Source organism: Lutjanus erythropterus, chromosome 11 (genome assembly GCF_056507025.1).
Source record: "Lutjanus erythropterus isolate fLutEry1 chromosome 11, fLutEry1.hap2, whole genome shotgun sequence".
Classification (NCBI taxonomy): Eukaryota; Metazoa; Chordata; class Actinopteri; order Lutjaniformes; family Lutjanidae; genus Lutjanus; species Lutjanus erythropterus.
Window position 1 is genome coordinate 17,315,017 of NC_139327.1, and position 27,490 is coordinate 17,342,506.

General features: G+C 39.3%; 1 protein-coding gene across 1 annotated transcript; it reads left to right on the top strand.

Annotated features, from left to right (window-relative positions):
• The first annotated feature begins 359 nt into the window (after positions 1-359).
• Positions 360-8,748, top strand: snx19a (sorting nexin 19a). The gene is made up of 11 exons (XM_084731047.1): positions 360-1,850; positions 2,196-2,334; positions 2,424-2,524; positions 2,600-2,719; positions 3,163-3,281; positions 4,819-4,909; positions 5,015-5,153; positions 5,414-5,537; positions 7,119-7,303; positions 7,401-7,488; positions 8,572-8,748. Exons 1-11 carry the CDS (start codon positions 360-362, stop codon positions 8,699-8,701), a joined length of 2,727 nt encoding a protein of 908 aa, XP_084587173.1. The 3' UTR covers positions 8,702-8,748.
• Positions 8,749-27,490: the final 18,742 nt, after the last annotated feature.

Genomic DNA, 27,490 nt, shown 5'->3' on the forward strand with positions numbered 1-27,490 from the left:
GCTGCATGGAAAGATATATGGCAGTGGTTCATTTTAAACCACTGAGTGCAAGATATCAGTGTTATTATCAATCTTCACTTCACTGACCGCATAAAATAGTAAACTTTTAACTCAGTTTTTATGTATATGATGGCTTGTTTCTGTACTATACAGCATTCCTGAAATTAGCTAAAAAAAACAATATATCACTTTGCTTTCAGTATCACAGTATATGGCAATATATTGAATAGTAACCCCTATATTATGACATGTATCATATTGCCAGATTCTTGCCAGTACCCCGCTCTATATGGTGGGCGGCTATCTACCGCAACTGGTATAACATGATATATCATTGTCTTCTTTAAACAGGACACATAATGCCTTCCACAAAGAGCTCTAATCACTGGACTTTCTCAGAGGTACTCGGGCAGCGGAGGCTGTTAGGACTAGGAGCCCTGCTGGCATGGCTCGTCCTCTTCCATCTCCTCGTGAATGTTTGGCTCCTCTGCATCTTCACCAGTCTCTTGGTGGTTCTTGGAGGTTGGCTCGGGTCTCGTGCTTTACTGGATGCCAACAGCCTTCTTCACTTGGAACACTTTTTGCCTCTTGGCAATGTTAATCCACCTCTGTATTCACCTGAACATGAGTGGAGGTTGAACCACGAGATCCACAGCGCTGTCCACAAAGCGGTGCGTGACTTTGTGTCTTCGTGGTATCGCACTTTGCTGCCGGAAGTGGAGGGGGAGTTTGAACGTGCGGTGCGGAACTCGATGCTGGAGTCTGTGATGGAGCTGAAGGAGCGTGCACGGCGAGTGGACAGAAAAGCACTCGTTCAACGGCTGCTAGAGCTATACGGCTGTCACCTGCAGAGCTACATGACGGCAAGACAGATACAGTCAACGCAGAAGCAGAGCATTAGCCTGTGGCAGCTCTACAGTGAAGTAGATGCCCCTCACCCAGCTGTGAGCAGTGCAACGTCTGAGCTCAGCTACTCCAGAGCTCTAGTTAACCTCGTCTTACACGTGCTTGTTCCATACCCCCAGATGGAAACCAGGACCGGAGGTTACATGGTTACAGAACTTGTCACGTGCAATGTGCTGTTGCCGCTCATAAGCAGAGTATCTGATCCTGACTGGCTAAACCAGACCATTGTAGACGTAATCACCAGGACCAGAGAACCACAAGAAATCAGTGTGGATAACCTCCCAGGAGCTGCACTGTACAGATGTGAGGTCCAGCAGGAGTCCTGGACCACGTGTAGGTCACTGTCTTCCTCTGATCAGGCCGACCTCTCCAGCAAAAACACCTCTGACCTCGATGATCTACAGAGCCAGAGTACACTCTGTGAGAGGGACTCCTCAGAAAACAGCATGGTTAGCCTGACGTCTGCTGGAAAAGTAGAAAGATGCCACCCAGGTTTGCTCACACCATGCAAAGTGAACTGCTGTTTACTCCCATCTGGCCATTCTTCCCGCTCATCAGAGTCCAAAATGATTTCACTGGAGTCCCTAATTCCATTAGACTCTGAAGATGACCTGACAGGAGGCTTTTGTGACTGTGGTCCTCCAACAAACTTCTGCAACATGATCCCTTTAAAGGATGATGAGGACTTTGGCTGCTTTGCTCCTCTAAAGAATCTTGGGCCAAAGGTGGTGGTGCCCGAGAACTCCCAGTGGCCAGCCGGTATAGCTCAAGAGAAATCACCAAATTGTCCTCCAAGAAGGCTTTGTCTAACGTCCTGCAACTTTGATACCTCCAGCAACCAAGTTACACCTGTGAGCATCCAGAATGTGCAAATTTCTGGTACTGTCACTGCAAAGGAGCAGCGTAGCACAGGCACACATCCCTATACTCTCTACACTGTAAAGGTAACAACATGTCATACTTCCTGTAACATTCCCTTGAACCGTTGAGAGCTTATTGCTTACATGTTTCATTGCCATGTTGTGCCACCATGTTTCTACAGTAGAAAGAAGAAATCAAACACTGGCTCTAGAAAGGAGCTTTTGTGTGAATTTTGCAGCCACTGTAGGTTCTCCAACATCCAACATCCAACATCTCCAGCCTGAAAGAAGAGAGTGGCACAAGGTGTAATTTACAAGCTCACCGCTTGATACCACTAAATCCTCTACAGCGGTGCTTTAATGTTTGACTGATATTTATATGTGTACATATATTTATAATCACACATTACCCAACGCTTTCTTTTACAGTTTGAGACAGTGGCTGAAGCAGAAAATGGTGGCTCTCTGCAACCTGTGTCCTGTCACACCGTCAACCGGCGATACAGCGAGTTCCTCAACTTGCAAACACGTTTAGAGGAGAAGCCTGAAGTCAAGAAAGTAATCAAAAGTAAGAAATGCTCCTCCGCTTCAAATGATCTTCAAACTCGAGTATATCAAGACAGATGTGTTATTGCAAGTCATTGTTATGAATTTCAGATGTCAAAGGCCCAAAGAAAATGTTCCCTGACCTCTCATTTGGCAGTCCAGACAGCGACAGGGTTGAAGCTCGGAAAAGCCAATTGGATACATTCCTTAAGGTAGGCATTAGGATCATAACTTCAGTAATGAAAAGTACTTTTATGTGGTTCTGTAATTTGATTTTTCCCCCCTAGCAATTAAGCAGCATTCCTGAGACATCCAACAGTGAGGACATGCAGGAGTTCTTGGCTCTAAACTCAGATGTTTGCACATATTTTGGGAGAAAGCCTGTTGTCAAGTCAAGAATTGATAAGGTGAGAAAGAATCTACGTGCTGTACGTCTTGTGAGGACAGAGTATGATTGGAAGAAACAATTAAAAAACAGCAATTTTATGTCTGTACTGTACTATTATATTATTCTACTGTGTATTTGTGCTGTATTTCTTCAATGAGAGAAATTAACACAATCAAAATAAATGAATTCAATCTTAAAGTAAAAGGTCAACATCTTTTGAAATGCAGTTATTCACTTTCTTGCCAAGAGTTAGAAGAGGAGATAATATACCATATGTGTTTGCTAAATATGTAGCTTAAGCTGGTTAGCTTAGTTTAGCATGAAGACTGGGTGCAAGGGGAACCAGGACTTCTCACGATTCAACTCTATAGATTCAGTACAAAGTGTGATCTGTGTATTTTCATGATATTTTTTTATGAAGTGGAATTTAATTATCCAGTGTCCTCTCTAATTTGATTACAGATGATGGAAAATGCTTTAGACACGTTGAAGACAGCCTTCCCTCATCCTGAGCCCCTCAGTCCAACAGAGGAACTTGAGGGAGACGCTGATGGAAGAACTATGGACAGCAGAAAGTACAGGTGAGAGCTCTATATATCAGTCCAATTCTGATGCTTCCAAGATTTTTTTCCACATGATCCTCTTTTTGCAAAGCAGTGTCCTTTTGTGAAGCTCATCACAGTTTGCATTTCCTGCCCATGAGTTGTGACCAGTTCAGAGTTATTTCGATATTTAGACATTTAAAAAATCGTACAGACTTGAAGGGGGATTTACAATGAAAAAAATAGATTGATTAGAGAGAGTAGAGAAAAATCTGACATCTTCATGCCTCTGTGCCATGGTTGTCTGTCCGTCCGTCCGTCCATCTGTCCGTCTGTCCGTCCCATTCTTGTGAACATGATATCTATTTTTCTTAAGATTTGGCCCAAATGTCCACTTGGACTAAGGGATGAACTGATTAGAATTTAGAGGTAAAAGGTCAAATGTCAAGGTCTGGCAGTAACTCAAAAACCAATCCAGTAATTATAAAAAAAATTCACACAGCTGTTTTTTGTGATCCAACATTTTTTATTATTTCAAGAGGTGTGGGCACATAATCAGCAATACTGCAACAACAAGTAAAATACCTGGTAATGAAAGTAAAAGTAATAAAATTAAAGTGTAAGATAAAATCATTGACCCATAAAAAGCATACTAGTCACTATCAATAGATGCCAAGACATACAATTAGACATATTTAGTAATGGACACACAAACACCGTCACAAGGCTTACCACAACCTGCCCTTAAAGGAATAACACATATACTCATGCATACATACGTACGTACTTATATAAACCAACATACACCCACACATTCACAGCAAGTAACAAGAAATGAAAACCAAAGATATAAAAATTTCATCCAGATGTTTAATGGGATATAACAATGGAGTGATTACATTTTTTATCCAAAAAGCCAAAGGTCAACTTCAGTGTCATAATGTCTGGAAACACACCATTATTAGTTGGTCAGAGTGACACTTTTGAATCAAAGGTCATTATTACCTCAAAATAAGCTTTTGCACAATTTAATAATGAATTTAGTGATTCCAGATTTCACATACATGTTGACGGGAATTACAAAATGAGTAACAGTAACTAGCACAATATGGGCTTTCTTCCTTCTCATCCATTCATCATCATTAATCAGTTTAACATGTATATTCCCTTGAATCACATACGTATATGTATAAGTGTGATAATTATAACTTCCATTTAGCCACAAAAATACATGTTATACCATTTATGTATTTACTTTGAAGTCTTCACTACATATATAAGTTTGGAAACAGGTTTGTAAACTGCCGCTCGTCTAGTTGGCAGGGTATATAACTGTGGGGCAGTAATTCTATTTTTCCCTTGTCTTTTATTCACTTACCCACCTGGTTTATTTTGAGATCACTCCCTTATGTCTCACAACAATAAATTCAAATGTAAAGTGCAGGATGTTAGTAAAAATCACTACAGAATACAACCAAGGACAATTTGAATGATCTTGTTTCTCTAGTATTTTTATGAATTTGTAAGTGTTTTGTTTTTTGACTGATGGTGCATTTCTGATTTTGTTTTTCATCAGGAGGCTCATGTTCCCAAGCAAAATCTCCCCATCTCTCAATATACCTGACCTACATCCTAAAGTGACATACTGCTTCAGTGAAGGCAGCGCTGTGAGTTACCATGCAGCTGTTTACCGTCTCTGATTGACAGAGGCATGTTTGAAATGGATACTGGACACAGTTGACATGTTTGCTTTGCTTATCGTGGCTCTGTAGGTCCTCAATGGTATGTCGCTGTCTGGCCTGGAGAACTTTGTCCAAGAGCAGGAGAGACTTTTATGTGAGCTCAATGGGAAAGAGACAGCCAAGCAGAGCTGTGAGCAACCTGGGAAAGACAAGAAGACTCATGGGACAGGTTGATATTCACACAGCAGTCTTCGCTTAGTTACATCAGTTTTGTTTATGACACCGGTACGGAGGTTTAGCCAGAGGTGATTCTTCACAGCCCGTGAGATCAACATGCAGTAACACAGCATCACCACTTGGGTGCAGCAAAACTCCACTGGAATTTTGTACATTCACTGAATATTCCTAGAAGTCACTTTTACACTGTTGATGTGTTTTATTTGTACATCGTGTCGTGTGTGTTTCAAGGTGTGTCTCTGTGTACCGCAGACACAGCTGTGGCAGATGTTGCTTTGAACATCTTGTGTCTGTTGATGAAGGACCAGTGGAGTTGGCTTTGCACAGAGAACATACAGAAGACCATCAGACTGCTCTTTGGTACCTTCATTGAGAGGTAGGAGTGTCTCTTAGCCTTTGTACTGATATAAGTTTGTATAGAAATCATCTGAATTTCCATATTTATAATTATGATTGATAGTCTGAACTACCAACTTAATAGTAAATGCCTGGGAATGTTCTGAGGATCTTGCCTAATGTTCCCGAAAAGTTTTCTAACGATGACGATTGTCCTGAACCCCTACAGAACATTGGGGACCTTCCTTAAATGTCATCTTTTGGTTGTAAAAGTGCTGCAGTAGAAAGTTTCCTATGTGACTTTAGGACATTCCAGGTTGGTTATTTTTTGGTCACATTGCAACATTACAACAATGTCTTAACAGAAATTTCCCATATGGTCCCATTCATCATGTGAACGTTTCATTTAGGACTGCATCTAAGTTGGCAATACATTACTTTCCCTGTGTGACTTTAGATGTATGCTCTGTTTTTCATTCATTTATGATAACCTACGGTAACACAAAGAGGACATTTGGGACATAAAGAATATGTTCATGTATGGTTCCCTGTAAGTCAAATGAAACTGTGCCTTTAGGACCTTTTAAGAAACAAAAGTTACCTTGATAACTGTCCATGAACATCCATGAACAGAACTTCCAGCACAAGAGGTCTTCCCATTTGGTTCCCATTCTGAAAACATTCCGGAAATGTGATGGAAGGAGATAAATGGGAACAAAAAGACATTATAGGTTCCTGCAATGTCCCTAAAAGCTCTGTAAATGTTATGGGAACATAGTATAGAGACCTAGAGAGAACATCTTATAATAATGGTCTCCTAAACCTTCCCAGAATGTCCTCAATTTTCCCTGAATGTCACCCAAATAGTGTCCCCTTACCATATACAGAACTCCACATCGTGACCATTCTGCGAATGCAGCTGGGTAACATCCTTTACACCAGCAGGCCGTTCTAACATTCTGGGATCGTACAGTTTCTAGCTAGGTTGATACTACTTACATATGAAAATATGTGACTGCAGACCTGTTTTGCTAGCAGGTGACATTGTGGGACTCAGTTGTTTTTTCCTTCATACAGCTGGACATCCAGACACTGGGTCCTTTTCTTGTAGGAGGTGCAGCTTTATGAGGCAGTAAGTGGATTGTTGCAGAGGAAAGCTGCCTGACATTCTCTCAGATTTCCCTTCACAATTTTTTTTTTGTTGTTGCTGTTTAAATGCATTGTTTATGCTTTACTGGGAATCTAGAATTACCACAGAGCTTGTTTTTACCACACAGTCTGTGAGAACTGTGCTCGTCTAATCTCCAGTGTTTTGCTGTCATTAGCTGATTATGCTGCCCCCCGGTTTTGGACTTGACTTATGCCTCTGGGAGTTTTAAGGTTCACTAAGCATGTCAGTAAATAATGTCCATGCTTCTGAAGGGGTTTATAGAGATTTAAGAATGGTTGTTTGTGCTGCTTCCCCTTGTGTGCACGTTTTCCAGTCTCTCCCAATCACTTAAAGCATCTTTGCATGTGTATGCATTCACTTGTTTGTTTTATTCGATGGCTGATATCTAGAAGACAAATCAGACACTCACATGCAGAAGAACACTACTACATTAAACTGATTCTGTCTCAGATGGTTGGATGTTGGAGTTGCCCACCTTACTAGTGCCCCCTGCTGGGTGATTTACCTGCAAGTGCTGCAGGAAGCTGTATGGCCAGGCGGCACGCTGCCTGTTCAACCACGGCCAGAGCGTAGTGCTGCAGAAAGAGAGGAAACCAAGGAGCAATGTCTGGACTGTCTGATGCAGCTGCTCCCAGGTACGCAGCAGCTGTTAGATTCAGATTGTGGCTGTTTGAATGCTCATTAAAAAGTATTCATCCTTTTTGTCTTGTTTGATTATTTGTGCCTGAGCAGAGCTCATCACTGACATACTGGGAAGTGAGAAGTACAGGCTGAGCTTGGAGACCACGCTGGAGTCTTTACAGGACCATCAGATAAACAAGTGAGTCAACAACCAAACTGTCAAGTAAACACACGTCTGATTCTTCCCTTTTAAGACAGCGACAACAAAGAAACTATATCAAAAGGCATAAAAGGAACTTATTCCTAGAAGAACACTTAAAAGCTGTTTGATTCCAGCCAGCAACCTTTGCTGTATGTCATACAGCTCTGTTTTCCCTGTTTGCTGTCTGCTTCTGCTTTATAATTCTGCTTCTGCTTATAATACACTAAGCAGTAAAACTACAAGGGGTGTAATGCAAAGCTGCTGTCCATATCTGTAATTTGAGTGTTTTTCATTGCAATTTATACTCCTCATACAGTATATCAACAAAATAATTTATTATTACAACTATATTACTGAATTAATCTAATAATAAAATGTATTGTCTGCTGACTTTAAAAAATGCATTAGGCCATATTGCATTATTATTTGTAAAAATGGAGGGTGTGTTTCTAAGGGGAGGAGGCTCCGACAAGGAAAGTTAGTCTGCAGTGTCTATGATGATAAATGAGAAAGCTGTTGGCAAAAAAGGGCCATATTAGCTCATGTGGCCCAACTGCATAATTTAAAGAAACAGACTCAGACATGAGTTAAAAGGAAGTCCAGATTAAAATAAATGTAGTTTTACATGTCCATGAAAAATATAAGAAGCCTACTGACAAAAATTTGAAAAGCTCCCTTGGCCTTTTAGCATGCACTTTTGAGACGGTGCCTTATTTGTCTTCTGTTAAGTTTCGTGTCAGGCTTCAATATCTGATCATGAGGAAAAAAAACACCTGTGGAACATCAGTCAGCTTTATTCCACACAGCTATAACAGTCTGATGAAAATTGATGAAAGGTTTGACTGGCTTAAACTGAATTACTCCTCCGTGGTTTGTCGGTTTGTTTACATGCCGGCACTCACATCTGTATCATGAATTATCCTCTTGATTTGGCTCCTAGCAGTTTCTGTTCACACTGGACAAACAACAATCACCTGGATTAGTCTGTAGTGTTTAAGATACAAATTGATAAATATGCTCTATTTAATATTCTTCATATTCCATTTTATTCATATGAACATCTGTCTCAATCGTGTGCAGGCATCTGATCTACTGTATCTGTGACCTGCTGCTGGAGTTTCTGGTCCCTGAGTCGTGTGACGAGGCCTTCCAGAGGTCCCTACTGCAGAGCCTGGTCAAAGACACAGAGAGGGACAACCCTCACATATGATTAACACATGGTAACACTCTGTAACTGGTGGATGTGTGCAGATGTGTGGGCATAGAGTCCACGCTGTGATGCACAGCATAGCAGCAGGCTTTACCTGATTGGTCAGTGATAAAAGCGAGGATGTCATTTGCTTAGTGTGTTCACGTCACATCAGAAACACATGGCTTCACCCAGATTCAGGACTTTATAACAAACTCCCCTTCCTTGTGACTGTGACATAAAGAGAGGAGGAGAAATATGTTTACATTTCTGAAACACCCAAAGCAACAGCACACAAATTGAACTGGTTATACTGATATGTTGATTAAAATATCAGCTACTGTTCTTGTGCAGGTGGCTCATGAGATGTAGTGCAAACAATGTAAACTTTGCCTTGAGATCTTGCTTTTAATGTTACACAGCTTTCCGTAGAGCCAGGTGGAACCAATGTATTTTCCATCCAATTTTCATCTCAAATTTAACATTTTTATGATATTTCTAAATGATTTTTGAAGTCTTTTGATGTAAGGGTTTTAAAATAAATTCAGAAGTCTGTTTTAACATTGTTTGTATGAGGCGTTCATTCTGTCCTTTATTTTCTCTCATGTGATGACTGGTATCTTATCCCTCTCAATGCAATTAGTGCCTTCAGCTGAGTGCTGGGACAACAATCAGTAAAACCAGCTGTGTGAAGGAGGACCTTCAGTTATATAAGGTTTAGTCTCTGCCTTTGATTCACAGAGTTTCGATGAGGATTTGCAGGAAACTTGAGGTTGATGTGCTGATTTAAAGCCTTATGTCCTGAATCAGAAAATGTCTTAAGTGTAACAGTGTTGAAATTTCTTGAAGACGTACACAAGTACCTCACAACCAAAGCTGTTATATTGGTAGAGTTTTATCTTCATTTACTCCTCCATTTCCATCAAATTCTGAGTATTCTACTCCTGGCCCAGCTTTGATGGGCAGATGTAGGCCAGTGTTTGTGCACATACACTCTCACTAATGAGAAGTAGCTATTCCAAGTTCAAGATGTTTCAGAAAATCACATTTAAACAATGTGTTAATACTTAGATTAAGCTGAATCTGGTTCAGTTTACACCCCCGAGTGTTGTTTGTAACTTACTTTAAGTTAGAAGTTTGATTTGAGGGAAACTTTATATGATGACACCTCCTATACTTACTTCACACGCTGCTGCTCAAGTGATTGATTTTATTTCGACAGTATGTTTTCATTTGCGTCTCCTGTGCTGTTTATATGAGATCATATTTCATTTGAGCACACATCTTGTTTCTTGCACATTGATACTTTTAAATAAAACTTTAAAGTTATTACTGTCCTAATTAGAGTTTGTTTTGGCAGTGGCCAACTGAACAACGTGATAACATGACTGAAAACTGTCTGTGGGAACCATCCTTGAATGAAATCAGTCAGATGCTAATATTAACAACGGCACACGTGTGAAAAGAGTTTGACTTGTATTTCGTGATCCACGAAAGACCCCAGACTGAAATTTCATTAATAAAAAGTGACTCAGTGAGTGCTGGCAGTGTTATAGTCTTCCCATGATCTTTTGATCCTTGATCCTTTGAAAAACACTCACATCTTCGCAGACAATCTCTTTGATGAGGCTGCAATGGCGTGGAAGATTAACACCTTACTGTGTGAATTATGAACGTGGAACCAAATCACCAGCGTTTATGAAGTGTTTCCATATGGCAACATAACTCAGTGTAACATGAAAAACATTTTCACTGAGAAAATATACAGCCAAACCTTTCCTGTGACAAAGTCTCACTATAATTTATGCATTTATGTCCATTTTAAAGCTTCTGGGTCATATATGCAACAGCAAAATGTCAAGTGTACATCAGTAGACTGAGATTATAATCTGGTATGGCCAATCATGTGCTTTATCCATTGTACTGTCATGGTTGTTAAGCATTATACCACAACTAGAATATGTCAGACTTGAGCAAACATCGCCCTCATCAAAGGAAAGTAGGAATGACCTTAAACTCTGTTACATTACATTTCAGTCTGACAAAAATCCTTCTTAATTGGACTAAACACTGCAGTGTCTCGCTGTGTGTCCTGTGCAGAGAGTTGATGTGCCAGCAGAGTGCAAACACTCATCTTTGTACTGTCTGTTAGACTGGAGACCTGCAGACAGACACAAAAACTGGGATGTAACCTTTAGTAAGACTGAAGTGTGCTCATGTTTATCCTCTGCATTGTCTTCTCCCAACGTATTAGAGAAGAGGATTACATTTAACGATCATTTTAATAGTCAACAACCCTTTGATGAAGTTAAGTTTGTTGGTGAGGGAATTGTATATTTTTTTCTGATTTATTTTTTTCAGCCAACAGATTAAATTGATTTGTTCCAGTGACACTACTGCCAAATCAATGAGTCACTTTATTGAAAACTCAAAGAGATCTGATATAGCTGTTATTAGTTCGTAGCTGGGAAGCTTTCTGTCAGTACAGAGAAAAAAAGGCATTACTGCCTGTGTCACTGTGTCAAAAATACCACGCCACCAAGCATAAAGTGTCATCTGTCAATCACTTAACTCTGGTTAAAGAGACATGTAATGATCTGTTTCAAAGCAAAAGGTTTTTCTCAATTTGTTGATTTTCTAGCTGTTTCAGAAATACAACACAACTTACAATAAAATGCCATCTGTGCACATAATATGTGCAATAGTCCTGCAACAAACACAACTTTTGTGAAGATTTAAGATGACAATTTATGGAAAAGTTGAAGGTGTACAAGAGTGATCACAATACAAAGACAAATAATTGTTTGTTCCTGTTTGAATTGTGTAGGTACCAATACTGCTGTCCCTTTTAACGTTATCTTACCTTTAGTTTTATATCTATGGACTCTTGGTCCTTTTATCAGCTGGGAAGTGAAGGAATGAGTAAGACCTGCTGCTTGTCTGATTACATCCCAGTACAAATACACGCAGGCATCGTAGCTTCAGTGGCTGATGTTCACTTTTGGATTCATTTATGCAACTTTTGGGTGTGTAATCATTTTAATTCCATATCTTCTCAATCTTATAATTCAACCGTTTTACAACAGGTTTGTACTTGTGACTTTTGTGATTTGTAAAATTATCTTTTAAATGGACAAACATCATGTCATACTAACCCAAATGGGATCAAAAAAGTATTGTCTCTTGCCATTTACTATTGTTCATATTTTTTCCCATGAGCAAAGGTCCCATTGTGGTGCATGGAAGGGGAGGGACTTTGTCTCTCTATAACAGGAATACCTGACAATAAAACAGAATCAAAGCAACATCTAATCCTGTCGTCTTCCTGATGCTGACGTTAACATATCGTGTCAGATGCCGGTGTTTAAATCCTTGTTTCCGTGTGCAGTTCAGAAGGACTTCATAAATACAATCGTAGGAACATTTAGCCCATCTTGCTTCCTTTCTCATGATATCATGGGCTGATACTGGCAAGCTCCAACCTCCTGTCTCATGCTCTGGGACTTCACTGGCAACAAGCTGCATTGATGGTGGCCCCATACCTCTCAAAGTCAAAGCAGCTGCATTTCCACCACAGATCTCTCAATGGGACAAACATCTGTGAAATTTCACAAGTAATCTCTAATGGACGTGTGGACTGCTACAATCTCAGAATGATCAATGAGTAATAAAGATTTCACTGGCTAATTTTTTAGTTTAGGACTTTATTACTTACTTAATTAAAAGTGTCTTAAATTATCTTACATTTGAACAAAACTCCAAAATCAGCACTTCTTACAATCTGTTCTTTCTCTCATTCTCCATCTATAGCTGAATTTGGAGAATCTAATGCACTCTGAGAATATAAGGGCACAACAATTACTAAACAAGATTTTTCTTTCTTCTAGGACTAGTCACTATTTGGTTTCCAATCTTTAAACAGACATTTTCTAATATGTCCATTACTTTGGTTTAAAACTAAATAGCTGTAAAGCTAATGACATTCCCGTGAGCCTAACACCACAAATTAAGATTGTTAAATATTTTACCAGTTTAGCACAGCATGTTGGCATTGTGAGTGTGTTAGCATGAAATGTATTTATTTATTTATTTTATTATTTTTTTAGACTGTCTTGTTCTTGCTTTACACTATTGCTTACCTTACAACATTTCTGGTCCAATATATCGACAGAAAACCTACTCAATGTAACCTATAGGTGGATGTCAAAGTCTGTCAAAGTGTTTTAAACACAGGTCGACCTAAACCCATTAAAACAGGTGGTTAACTTAATTTAAGAACTGTGTGTCTTATATGATTTTACCAGTTTTCATGCTGTGTGTTCAGCTCTCAGTACTATTGCGCCTTTTAATTTAATCTCTGCAGTTTGAAGTTTAGTTTCTCTCCTGCGTCCGTGTGTGTACTTTTAGGTATCTGCTTTATTTCTCTATTTTATATGTTCACTTTCAGTTGTTTAGGAGTTGTTCAGTTTACGAAAACCCAACCTTTCTGAATTTTGGCTGCTTCATAATAAAAGCTTTTTGATAAGAAAACACATGAGGACTTTTATTATGAAGAGTTTATTGAAAATGAAATTATTCACTGTTTTACACCTGCTTGACTCAAGTGTGTCATCAGTTTTACTCACACCTTCGAGTGGGTTGCTCTATTGTGTTGGAGAGGCAAATCCCTCCTGTGCTGGACTGACTTGCTGAGTCAAGCTTGGCCAGCATGTGTATGTAAAAGAGCTGCAGAAGTCACAGACGGAGGCGATAAGCCTTCATTGCCACAACCCAAAAATGGTCAAAAATGAGCTTGTCCACCCAGGTGATATGTTTCCATCACTGCTGACTGGAGCTGGATACCCTGGACTGCTGCAGAGTCATTTGAATGAAAGCTGATTTTACCCTTTCTCATTGAACACAAATGCCAGATGTGGTGTATTTTTCCAGTGTAAAAGGGGCTACACATTATGTGACAGAACAGGCTCTGTAGGCTATACAGTCCTTTTACAGCATAAAGTGCATTTTTACCAGTACCAGTACCAATGGATGTAAGAACCGCTGCTAAAATGGACTTTACACAATGGATATTGGACATTTTTTCCAGATACTCATTATTAATGAGTCACTGGGTGTGTCAACGCATTAACATCCTGACAGATGTTAATGTGGTCTGATTAATCACGATATCTACTGTCTGCATTCAGGTCACAAGGGAGGGATGTTGTTTCTTGCTACTGTTTTAGGATATTTGGTAGACAAATTATTAAAAGACTTTGAAGCAGATGTCCTGTCTGTGTGGGTTGTGGAAAATCACTGGAGTGATTAATAAGATGTTCCTCTCAATGATGCCCGGAAACATGTACCATTCACATGAGATGACGATGAAATGGACTTCTGCTGATTCCTCGTGGTGCCAAACAGCAGATGTCCTGTACATGTGTGCAATATTTAGGATACCAGCCAGAGGTGACACTTTGCTCACTGACCACAGTGGATCCCCCCTTTAACCCACAATACTGACAGTCCAACTAAAGTAGACCAGCAGCTGCAGCATCATGAAGTGAGTAGGTTTTACGGGGGAATTCCATCTTGTAAAAATGAATGTACACGCTCCCAGATGTAGTGATTACTGAGTGCAGAGAAGTATCCACAGCTGAGGATAACAAGTGTGGGTGCAACATCTGAATTTCAAGCTAAACCTCTATATTTTATGTCTTGCAATTCTTATCACAGAACAGAATTAAAAACAGGATTGTACTCGATTCTTTGCAGATCACCAGTACTGTCATTTACAATAAAATCCGACAACAATATCAGAATATGACAGACTATGACACACAAATGCACCAACATCTCCTGGTGTAAGCGTGCCTAGCCGCTGATTCTAGCATCTGAACTTTAGACGAAGTGGGTCTGGTTCCTGTTAGTGGTGTGTCCTCTGCTGCACAGTGCAGATGTGCAGTGAGGCCTTTGAGGAACTCTGACACCCCGCCTCAGTGCCCTACTTCCATCTACTTAGACTGGAAAAATTCAGATGACCAAGTTTTCTGGAAAACAACAACATATTTCAATCGCAATATGACTTTATCCAATTGCAATCCCCCTTCCCATACTCCACCCCTGTCCCATTTTACTTGACTGTTTGGCCAGTAGTTAAGGTCAAAGATTAGAAGTGGCGTGAGAGTGGACAAAGAGGTAGGCAACTGTGCTGTGAGTGGACTCATGTGTTCTATGGTTTTATGAGATTTAAAAATGCACTTGTGATAAAGCAGGCAGGGAAACACGATACCTCGTGGTTGGGAAGAATGAGAAATGTGATGCTGACCTGTTCCTGACCCCACCTTCCTGATAACTGTCTGAGTCAAACCATCAGTCACTCTCAGTTCTGGTAACTGCTTCTAATGACTCTTGACCTCTCGACAAGTTCCTTGAGGGTTCATTATGAGTTTCTGCTCGGTCAACCCGATGTTTTAAAGCCTATTGCAGTGATTATTAGTATTAGTGATTCTTGATACATTTTTGAACAATTTGCAGCTAAAATTAGTTTGAATAAAAATAATCAACATGCCAAATAAGGACCAGCAGTTAAACAGAAAAAAAAATATCAAGTCAATTAAAAGAGATAAAACTGGGGCAGGCATTTTATTTTTGGAATCATTGGGCAAAAGTTCCATAATGAACTTTATTCATGATGTAATTCAAGTGATCTGAGAAAAAAAAAATAGACTTCTGCTCCTCCTATCTCTGTTTTCAGGATTTAGAAAATCTAGCATGTGACAGGAGAGTTTGGCCAACCTGAGAATGAGACTCAACAATCAACAATTGCTCTCCAGAATCACCTCCTATACATTTAACTACTTTAAATCTGCAAAACCTGATTATTCTGGCTTCTTGGAGGCACCAGAAACAAGCTGTGGGCATTGACGTATCATCACGTTGATAATGGCTAGCTTGTTATTTAAACATCCAACAGTTATGGTGCAACATTACCATCCATTCAGAGTTGTGTTTCTGTCCACCTGATGAACATAAATCCTATATTTATTTTCCTGGTAGTGCTGTTTTCACCAACTGCTCAAGAAATTTGTTTCTGCTGAAAACTCACCGTTAAGCATTATAAAACAGAGGAGCTGCAGATTGAGGTGAGAAATTCTCTGTAGAGATGTCACTGTCTTTTGTCATGTGGCATTTCCATTATTTTGTTCAGCATAACTGAGTTGGTAATTTCAGAGACCTGTGAGGTAAAGACTGACTCAAGTCCAAAAACCAAGTCGTTGTTTTTGTTCATCCTGGAAGGTAAAATTTATCTCTAGTCCTTCTTCCAGTCTCAGGGTTGAGTACCAAACTTGTTACTTGCCCACCCGATTTAAGTCAGTATTACCAAGTACCCATTCAGGTTAAATTAAAGAATGCCAAATTTTGGTACCTGAGCAGATTTGGGTCACAGAAACTGAAGAGCATAGAGACAAAGAGAGTGAGAGATTCAGGGCAAGTGAGGTTACACTTTTCAGAACTCAAAGGCATACAACACTTGCTGCAGTATTAACCTGAGGAAACACCTGGTCAAACACGAAACACATATTAAAGCTTAAGAGTTATGTTTGAGTCCACAGCAGCTGAAGCTAATGATAGCATGCCTGCAGCCAGCAGGAAAGAAGCTGAAGCCTCCATGGACGACTTAACTTCATCGACATCTTCAGGTAATTAGTTAGCTGGATAAGTTGTTGTTGGAGATAAATTGGCTTTTTCCACTTTCATGGTCAATAATAGCTCAGCATTTTTACTTGTCAGTATTTACTTGCTGTGTCTGAAATTCCATAAAAATCCTCTGTTAATTATTTTTTGTATAACTTACCTAACCTTTACGTACTGTGACTATTTTGTACATGTGCTACAACAATCACAGGCATCCACATTAAATTTACATCCAGTTTTAGGCTTAGTAAGTCATTAGCTGATACTGAAGTATACAAAAATTGCATTTTTAAATATTATCTTTATTTCAAAGACATTGTGCTTCTCACAGCTTCACACAACTTTTTTCACTACCATCTAAAACCATCCTAAAACACAATTTAATCCCTTTTAATTTGAATTACTTAGATTGTAATTAAAAGGGACTTGTGGCAAATAAAATTCCATTGAAATGATAAAATTATAAATCAGCTCACATTATTACAGGCACACCATCTTGTCTTCTGTCTGAAAATTTTACACATGGCCTCATTAATTTCAAAGCATCTCACCAAAGTACTGCAGTTGAAAATTAGCCAGCCTGCTAACATCAGCACATTTACAAAAATGTTGATTAATGTGCGTTGAAATGAGACTTACATATTCATTTATTTATTCATATTAGATTCAATTCATAAATCAAGTCTTTTTGTAACATTTTTTTTTTTCTTTTTACATTTGTAAACACTGTGTGCGTGAGCAGGACATCTGTCTGCCTTACTCCAATGTGAGGAGGTTATGCAATCTTAAAGTAACCCACACTTCCGACATCCCTCACTCCAAGAGAGAGTTTGTTTTTGTCTTTTCCGCTTTGCTAGTCTGGCCTCCACTGACACCAGAAAGAGCAAAACCTCACCATCGCTTCGGGAGGCCATTGTAACTGACTGACAGTCGTGTTACAGTTCATCCTCTCGCTGCGTAGGCGTGTGTCTGTGTGTGTGTGTGTGACAGTAGTGTCCAAGTTGCATTTTCTTTCTTGGCTGAGTCTAATTTTTGTCCCGCAGCTATCTGAAAGTTTTTTGGTTTTTTTTCGGGCCCTGATAATTTGTTTTTCCATTCACAGGATGGCAAGATGTAAAAATGTAGATTTGGAGATTGAAACGTGTGTGTCTGTTGTTTGTGCTGTATTCTCTGCTGAAAGAGTAAATTTATTTATTTGACATTTATTAGCAACAATAACCATTATAATAGCTACATATGTATACTTACAGCGGCACTGAAAGGAGAAAGGAGGGATCCCCTTCCCAGGATGGACAGACATGAAATAGATGTGTGAACAGAGCAGACCAACATATCTGGTGCATTCAGATATTTTAGATACAGCAGTGAGGCAGCCTTCAGTGACGTTCCCTCCTGCTGCTGCTACGATATGAGCTGCTGTCATCCAGCACGTGCAGGTGTCGTGCCATACTCCCAACACAAAGGTTGCTGAAGAAGGATGAATACATGGAAATGTGAGGTAAACAAATGAAGTGACTATCTCTCATTGCACTATATTTAAATCTGTTTTAAAATTGCTACTGATAAAATGACTGTAGCCTCTTCTCCTACCTTAGCCCTGTGTTTAACAGAGCGCTCACAATCCATAGCTGTAATTTTGCACCATGGTGTCCAGTGCAACGTTGGCCTTCTGATGAATGAAGGCGTTTGCCGTTTGTGCCAGTTTGAGCAGCAGAGCTCAACCATTAAGGTGTTCATAGCTGCACAGGCAACTGTGGAGCGCAATTTTTTCTCCTGTATAGTAAGAATAAACATCATCGCTCAAGACTGGAGTCTACATGCTCATAAACACATTTTGGCCAATGACAATGAATTAAATACAGGGTTGGAAATGAAGATACAAAGAGGAACGTGTGTACAATACCTCCTCAGTGAGAACCAGACACACTTCATGGAGTTTGGTTCTCAGGGTCTCGAAGTGGTGCTGTGCCAGAGCTTGCATGGTTTTCAAACCATCCATTTTCTTCATTCTGTATGCTTATGTGACAAGAATTAATTAACCACACTGTACATGGCCTCAGGGACAAATGTTGCCCATGTTAAATGTATTAAGCATAAAAGTATTCGGTGCAATTTTAGATGTTGCACTGATGTCACTGATGTAAGTTACAGCTCACAACATTTTCAGGTTCCTTACGGAGTCTGTAAAATAGCTTTTGGCAGATTGTATTGATGTCAAACTGATGCTGCCTTCCAGACAACTTGGACCTTGAAAATTTCTGACCTAGAAGAATAAGCACAACGGAGCACAACACAAAGTCAGAGCTGGCGTCGCCACTAGAATGGCAGCATTCATGGAAGTGTACATTGTGAATGATAAACCATCAACTAAAAGGAAATGTTATCAGGTAGCTAGTTACGGTCTCTCTGTTTTGGCAGACACGTTCCTGTCCGATCAGCGAGCCAACATTACGGTAGGTGGGCAGGCTGTAAAAGTTAGTTAACCTTGACTGGCAAATTATGCAAACATGCAGTCTTACTTGTAGTTAATTTTAAGTTTGGCTGGAGTCAGTGGGCCAAGCAGGTTCATTCAGCTTATAGCCTATGTTCTATCTTCAGTCTATAATTGCCAGTGAGCTAAATGGCATACTTCCCACCTTTGTGAACAGTCAGACTCCAAGCATGTTGCTTGCCTGTACTCAACACCGAACAAGCTGAACCCTCCATGAACCATGAAACTTTAAGTGACACAAAAGCAGTTTAATATTCAGGTAATCAGTTAGTTAGATGAATGAGTTGTTAGAGATGAGCAGGCTTTTTCACTGTTTTGGTTAACAGTATGCTAAAATGGTGTGTGAATTTTTTTAGTGTGTCTGAAATCATAATATAAAGCCAACAATATGTGAATTGCATATCATGTACATGGACATATTAGCCTGCCGTATACAAGCACTGCAGTAGAGGAAAAAAACACAGAGGTGCTTTCTTTGAGACTTACAAAAAACATTTTCACGCTATGACCTGGTGACAGACTGACAGGCTGGAGGTTGTAGGACGTAAAATGTTCTAAATTAATGAAAATTTTGAAAATGGTAATTTGGGACTTATTTTTGACAAGTAAAATGACATTTTTGTTTTTATACAGAGAGAGTATAGTACTGAAAAAGGTGCTGTTGCATGCAGGTAAGATACCGCATTCCAGTTATCGCTTCAAATGTGAACGGTACCCAACCCTGTTAAGTCCAGTTGAAACAAACTTACTCACTGAAGCGCCTTACTGTTGCACCACCAGTTTAAACAGACAGAGACAGTTTGACAGACATTTCTTGCTGAGGTCAAGGTGTTCTGTTTGGTCTGTGTTTCCAGGGTGGGATGTATTTGAATGTTTGCCTCGACCACAAATTACTAAGCCAGTGATCTTAAAATAGTGCAAGTTACTGCAAGTTTGGTAAAAAACATTTGTATCTTCAGTGCTTATCCTGTAATTAGTGGCTGTCATGGGCAGGTTGGTTAGCTCTGTCACCAACACGATGCACACAGCTACTGTTTTACTTAAAAAAAATACCCTTCCCAGACTATTCTCCTGGTCCCCAACATTTTTAGGTTTTGACCCTCTATAGCAAAGCAATGGCTTACCCAGGTTGTGTATGCATAGTTGTGTTTGCTTCTAGTTTCCTTCAGTATATTTCTAGTAGTCCCGAAGATCTTAAACCTTTTAATGAGAAAAGATTTAAGGTTTAGAAAAGTCACAAAGATTTAACATATTTTTATCAGAAAGCTGAATGTTCTTTTTTTCTAGCAATACTTACATAAGAGGGGTCCTGACCACTGGACTCTGCAGCAGCACTTTTAGTAAACATAGAGTTATACTTACAGTAATAAAATGAACTTAAAACACATATTGGCTCGTGAAAGGCACCACGTATCCATCTGTGTCTACTGTGACTACTTGTGAAGTATCTAAAAGTCTGAAATTCTGAAGCATTTGTTATTTTTTCATAAGTGACTGCGGCCAAATTAGATGTCAAAACATCCATTTGCAAGCATGTGGACATATTGAAGAGGGGTCTGTCTCTGTTTTTATTAAGCTGAACAGTTTTATAGCTCTCCTTAAAATATCTTTACTGTCTGGTATTTGTATGGCAATGGATTACATTTTTTTTTTTAGATCTGAGTCAATTTCTCTAAATCTGAGTGGAAAAATGTTCTGTTCTTGTTAGTCCAGTAATTCATTGCAGAACTTCGATGAGCCATATAAGGTCAAATCTGCTCCTTTTGTGGATTTAAACATCTGAACAGTATGTTCATTGCCACTCTTCGATTGTTTCATCTGCCAACATGTATTATGTGTACTTTCACAGCTGTTGACAATACCATACCGGCATTTCAGGGAAATATCTTGCATGCAGAGGCTGCACTGCAGCTTCTTGACAGCAGCTGTCTCAGGGTGATGAAACGAAGCACGTCAGTGTGAATTCTCTTTTTTACCTGTGAACGCATGATAGGGGAGAGGTGCCCCTCCAAATATAACATTATGCAACATGCTCGTAAAGTTTTTTTCCTCCCCCTCGGTAGACTTTCTTTTAACATGATAGTAGTTACAGGCTGTACCTCAAAGGAAGTGTAAAAAGTGACACCACCTGTCACTTTAATAACTAGCCTTTGTAAGCCCTGGGCAAAGGCCAGGCTTATATGATCTGAGTCTTCTCTGTTTAAACAGATTCGACATGGTAATAAGGTTGTCACTGGGATCCTGGTTTGATTTCTACTACAAACTCTACAGGACTCAATGCAACATCCTCAGCACGAAAACATGATTTTATAGGGCTTTTCTCCCTCTGTACAGTAGGCAAATCAGATGTTTCTCAAGTCAGACCTTTAAGACAGACTGTCCGCACTGTTATTTGCAGTTGCAGTAGCTGTTCTGATTGGCCAGAAGGAGAGAAAAAGTCAAAGAATGCATCAAAAAATCACAAAATTCAGTGCATGGAGCACATTGAAGAACTTTGACTAAGGACTAGCTAGTAAAACTAAATTAAACCAAAGAACTGTCATCAAAAACAAGACATTATTTATTAGCATTTATTACTCATCGCATCACCAGTAATCACTCAAAATCAGCAGAGAGAAATGCTAAGAAACAGCTGTTTATAGTTTGCAGCTTTCTCTCTTTCTGCTCTGCCATTTCCCTTCTGTCTGTGGATTATGGAGTTTTTACACAAGTTTGTTTTACTGCAGACTCACATTCACAGCAGAGAGAAAGGCAGACAGATAGACAGAGTGAGTGTTTAAGTGATCTGACTGCTGCGTAATACTCTAAACATGTCGAATCTATTCAGTCAGTCTAACATTTGACTGTGTGCTTAGTTAAAGTTGATAAATATAGTATGTAAGCGTAATCAGAAGAGCGGCAGTTCGATCCCCAGCTCCCTTGAGTCTGTATGTTGAAGGGTAAGACACTGAACAGTAACACTGGTTGCAGTAATCTTCAGATAACAAGAAACTATACAAACGTTCTTTAGAGATTTTAATAGTGACAAAGGAGTCAGTGGATCCAATCAAATGGGTGCCATTCCTAATCTGGTGGAGGTCTAAGGTCCTTTTCTGGTAACATCAAATCACAAATTAAATCAAGCACATTACATCAAGCACAAATTAAGTGCTGGGTAATGACATAGGTGTCAGTAATGTACGCTGGTGATGTGCATGAGAAATTGAGAGAGCCTGTACAGAAGTCTACCCAAAAGTTTCAGTAAACAATTTATTTTCAGATGCAAAAGACATTTTGAAATCTAATTTGAGTGGTGAGAGTGTATGTGATGCATCTATAAAAATCCAGTTGGAATCGTATTTCAAACCCCCTTCAAATGTCCAGACTTTCTAAATTAATCTGGATACAATCTGAATATACCAAAAAAACACCAGATGCCTATCTCAACAAGACCTATATAGCATGAAAACACTGAATTATATAGCTGTTTAAATAAAAGAAACAGACAGCAAAGTGATTCAGGAGATCAGAGGAGATACAGTATATCAATTTTCCCCTAAGGAGAAAAAGTATTACTGCACATCCTCAGTGGATGAATGTCTTGAATATGCTCTATAATCTATTGCACTGCCTGACAGAAGCCACTGTAGACAATATACAAACTATACTTTATCTGTAGATAGAGTGAAGTTGTTAGAGGATACACTGGGTCATTTCTCCTGGAGTGTGTGAGGTCATTGCACAAGGAGTGTGCAAAAAAACAGATCCTATATCAGGCCCAGGGAAGGCAGTCATATTTGACTTGAATCCAGGATATTAACCAAGATGTCGTTAGTTATCCTGACCTCTACATAGCAGATGGAGGTAAGTGTTACGGTATGTGTGTGAATAAATCCAGAGGGGTTTGGGGTTGTATTATAGAAGAATGTAGTTTTGCATTGAGCCAGTTAAGTGTTACACAGTGCTGGCCAAAGTAAAGATGTGTACAGTTTGGTCTGATGATGAAATATCGCTGTGGTTTTCAAAACAAGCAACTGAGCAGACTTGAACGTACAAAGAGGAGAAGGTTTTGTACATCACAGTTCTTATACCAAAGTGAAAAGGTGGCTTGTTGCAAAAAAATTGTTGCCCCGGTGGTATAGCGACGAGTTTCATGTAATGTCATCAGTCAACAGACAACACAGTTCAGAAACTCTCCTTGGTTTTGTCAAAGTTTGAATAAAATAATCATTTGTGACTGTATTGTCCCCCAGGTACAACTTTGTGTCTCATGGAGCTGTTAGGTGAGCATTCCCCAGATGGCATTTCAACAAAGCAAATCCACATCAAAAGAACAGCAGAAGTGAGGTAATCTTGACAAATAGTGACAAATCAGGAATGTAACCCTCCCTAAAAGCCACCGTCAGTCAGCGTCATATCACTCAAATCATTGGACTTACAAAGCCTAACTAATCCTCATTGGTGGCTCTTATGATCACATGCACTAAATAGAAGAGTGCTCTCAGCAGAGTATCAGGCAACCCAAAATCAGTGTTTGGATGTAACCCCTTTGTAATCAAATATATTTTGATTAATAACTGCAGTAACTGAGTTATGGCCAAAAACGTGTTCTGTGAGGTCACAGTGACCTTTGACCACTAAAATTTATCCTTGAGTCCAAGTGATTGTTTTACCAAATTTGAAGAAATTTCCTCCATGTATTCTTGACATAAGCATTCATGAGAGTGGGACAGACATAAGGTCACAGTCACCTTGACTTTTAACCACCAAGATTTAATCAGTTCTTCCTTGCATCCAAGTGGACATTTGTGCCACATTTTAATAAATTCCCTCAAGGCGTTCTTGAGATATGGTGTTCACAAGAATGGGATGACCTAAAAATATAATGCCTCTGGCCATGGCTGCCACCGGTATAGATGAAGAGAAAAGTTTTTTTTTTAAAGGTTTCATTGTTCATACTGTATGTTTTTTGTTTTTATCATTTATTTTAATGAGGAAGATATGATATTCTTCAGTTTAAATAGTTGGAGGAATCAAGTTTGTGTTGATTTCATAGAAGAGCTGGCAGTGGAGAGACTGCTGACAGTGTGTTACACCACAGCTCTGACTTTAGTGTAAAGCGCCATGCACAGTGGTCATCCATCCTGGTCAGTGGACAAACAAAACTTTGTGAAGACAGTATGACCTGTCGTGTGCTGGATGACAGATTGAGACTACAGGTCTTCAACCTCTCACCCATCTGCAATATTTGCGTGACAAATAGCTCAAGTGACAGAGAGTTGGTTTTTAATCAGCTTCTTTATGAAATTCTAGCAGTCAGATCTCCAGACTTGTGTTTGTGAAGTGACCTGGGTCAAATGATGTCTGATGGCTTCATGGGGGCTTTGGGACTTCTGGGAAATGACTGTAATTGGATTTAGACTGTGACTGCTCTCCTAAGGTGTTAGATGAAAAACTGACATACCAGCAACCAGGCTGCAAACAGGTCTTAGTAGAGGTACCACCGGTTAACATACTGTTTTGTTTGTTTTGATACACAACATGCAATTTAAAACACTATTAACGCTCTATGAATGACTAAACAATCTCATTAAACGTGAATGACTTCACACCAAGATTAAGGTGTGTTTTAGATCTTATTTTGAGTCTATGAGGAAACCATGTGTCCTGTGATATCAGTCTTCCACGACTAGCTTAATTTTTAATTTTACTTTGATGGGGTTTTCATCTATTTTTTCATCTAGTTTCATATTCAGGGAGGAGAAACATTAATGGAAAACATTTCAGCAGTTAAAAAAACACTCCAATTATTTTGTTTTTTTGTCTAATGAGAGATTTGGGGAAAGATAAAGTCCCTGCAGAGAAACCGTTACAAAGCTACCCAGCTGGCACTGGATGTCAATTTGACATCAGACAGACAGAAGAATTGTAGTTGGAAAAGAAAATCAGGTTGACGGTGGCTTTTCATCAGCCTCCAACATTTGACAGGCGTCCAATTTTGGTGAGAAATCAAAATTGGATATCAGTCAAAAACAAACACTGGGTTGACATTAACACCCAACATTGGACAGATGTCAAATTTTGGTTTGAAATGAAAAACAAGTTGACATCAAAACCCGACACTGTCTTGACATTTGCCTCTAATGTTGGACAAACTGCAGACAGAATTTTAAATCGGATATCCATCAAACCCAACACTGGGTTGACATCAACTTCTAACATTAGACTGATGTTCACTTTTAGTTAGAAGCTAAATGTGGATATGAGTCAAAACCCAACATGCAACTTAAAGGAAGATGTTGAAATTTGGTTAGTATGGATATGAATGTTTTGTTAGCATGGCTTCAAACATTTAACAGAGCTACAATTTTTGTTATAAATGAAAATACAACATACTGACAAACTTGATGATGTCAAGATCCAATGTCAGACAGTCCCAAAGTATTAATTTTAAGACATGCACAGAGAAAAGTTAACAAAATCTTGTTGAAACTGACAATGACATGCAATGTTTTGCCTTTTATTCTACATTGTTAAAGAGCCTGCTTACCAGAGATAAACTCACAAAACTTTCACAATGAATGGATTTTTTTGGAAACTCAGGGAGGTAAAGTGACCAATTTCTCATATGGAGTTTGGTTAGTCCTAGCAAATTTATTTAAAAAAATTAATTTCATGGGCTGAAAATGGCTAAAAAAGCCTTCCACTGTTTCAAATCATCCTGAACATTGCAAAGCCAATGCTGACACAGAGTTTACTGGTTGGGATTATTATTATGTCTGGTCATAGAGGCCATAAGAGGGCACTGCAGTGAACCAGATCAGTCTCTCTGCAGTGATATTAATGGTGTGAGGTGTGTTTGTCATTTCTACAGTGACCAAACCTTCATACAAACATTACCACACTGCAGAAGGATGCATGTTTTCTTTCTGATATCAAATGTAGGGACAGAGTGTGTGTGTGTGTGTGTGCATGCGTGTGTGTGTGTGTGTGGGGGGGGGGGGGGGGGGGGGCTTGGGAGGGACTTATGCTGTAACACCATACAGTAACAATAAATAAAAACATATGACAGCTGACATAACACAGAATAACCACACCGAAGCCAGTGCTGACGTAGGACTGCTGTCACCTCATCGTCTGTCAGCGTTTAATTCTTTAATCATTCATTCAATTGATACTGACGTAACGTGAACTAGACAAGCTCTTTGTGGGCTGCAAGTCAGCAACCAGAGGATTTGGCTGAAAGACCCTGTGTGGAGAGCAAACAGTAAAAATACTCCAATATGTATATATATGTAATATATATCCAATATGTACGGAAACAAATACTTTTGTACGTCTTATATAACAATAGAAATACATACTTAAGGTCTCACTTCCTCTCATTCATTTTACTCTGACAGTGGAAAAGAGTTTGTGGAACAGAAGATTTGTGCTTGTGATATTTGAACCTGTAGTAATAAATTATGTGATATGTAAATATGCACATGTACTATAATAAGCTGGTCTTTCCCCCTGTGATCAGTGACTTTTTGCAGAATTAGGAAAAATGAATGTTGTAAGAAACTGTTGCAAGAAAATGAATATTGCAGGATTTTCACAACAATCTGACATTATATGGTGCACTTTTGCTCCTGATGATTGTGTCATTAGTGTGTGAGTGTGAATGTTGGTACGTAGTGTACAATACTTCGAGTGATAGAAGACTAGAAAGGCGTGATATAAATGCATTCACCATTTACCAGGAGGCTGAGTCCCACATGCTTGGATGGAGCATGTCAACAAATACTTACAGCTAATTAAACTGATAGAGTGTTGATGTGAAGTTGCTTTTGGGATGATTCTGATTTACAAATAACAACATGTTTGCTGATTGAGTATACAAACAATTTGTATAAAATGGTCCCCTAGCCTTTTCTTTCCCTTTTACCAAGGCAGAAATTAAATACCCAACTCAGCTGGACCTCCAGAAAGAAGATGATTCAATCATGTTTTTGCTGTACATTGTGATACATCCCATGCAGGGATGATGAAGAGAGAAGTGGAATCACTAGTCTGTGCTGCTTGAGCCAGAGTTGGTCTCACTCTCCCTCCTGTGGAGTCAAAGGGTTTGCATTAATAGTTGGCTCCACACAGAGGGACTTTCTGAAACTTGGACGTTTTCTCTCTCTGCCATGGCTAAGAACAGCCTCAGCAGAAAGCAATGGGATCAGAACAAACGAGGCTCAAACAGCAACATGAGCACAGTGTGGAGCTCCTGCTCACGTTATCAAACAGACATCAGCTGTTCTTCACTCTTTAAGTGTCTCTGACGCTTTGGCATCCTGCTGTGATTGGATGTGATTGCTGAGAACGGATCTCATGAGCTCATATCACCACTGAGCACCCTCATGCTACAACTTATTTGTTTAAGTTTGTGTTCACATCACTTTTTCCCCTCTGTGTGTAACATATTTATTTTGTTCATATGGAAACTGCAGCTGGTTTACATCCCAGATGTGGAGCTTTAATCACAGTTTGAACCTGAAGATTTCCAACCACCAGAAACAGTTTGCTTTAATGATGTTGTCTTCACATGCACAACTGCAACAATACAGTCAATTTTTTGTATATTTGAAGTCCCACATTGTTTTTGATTGTGGAAGTCCCATATTATTTTTCCT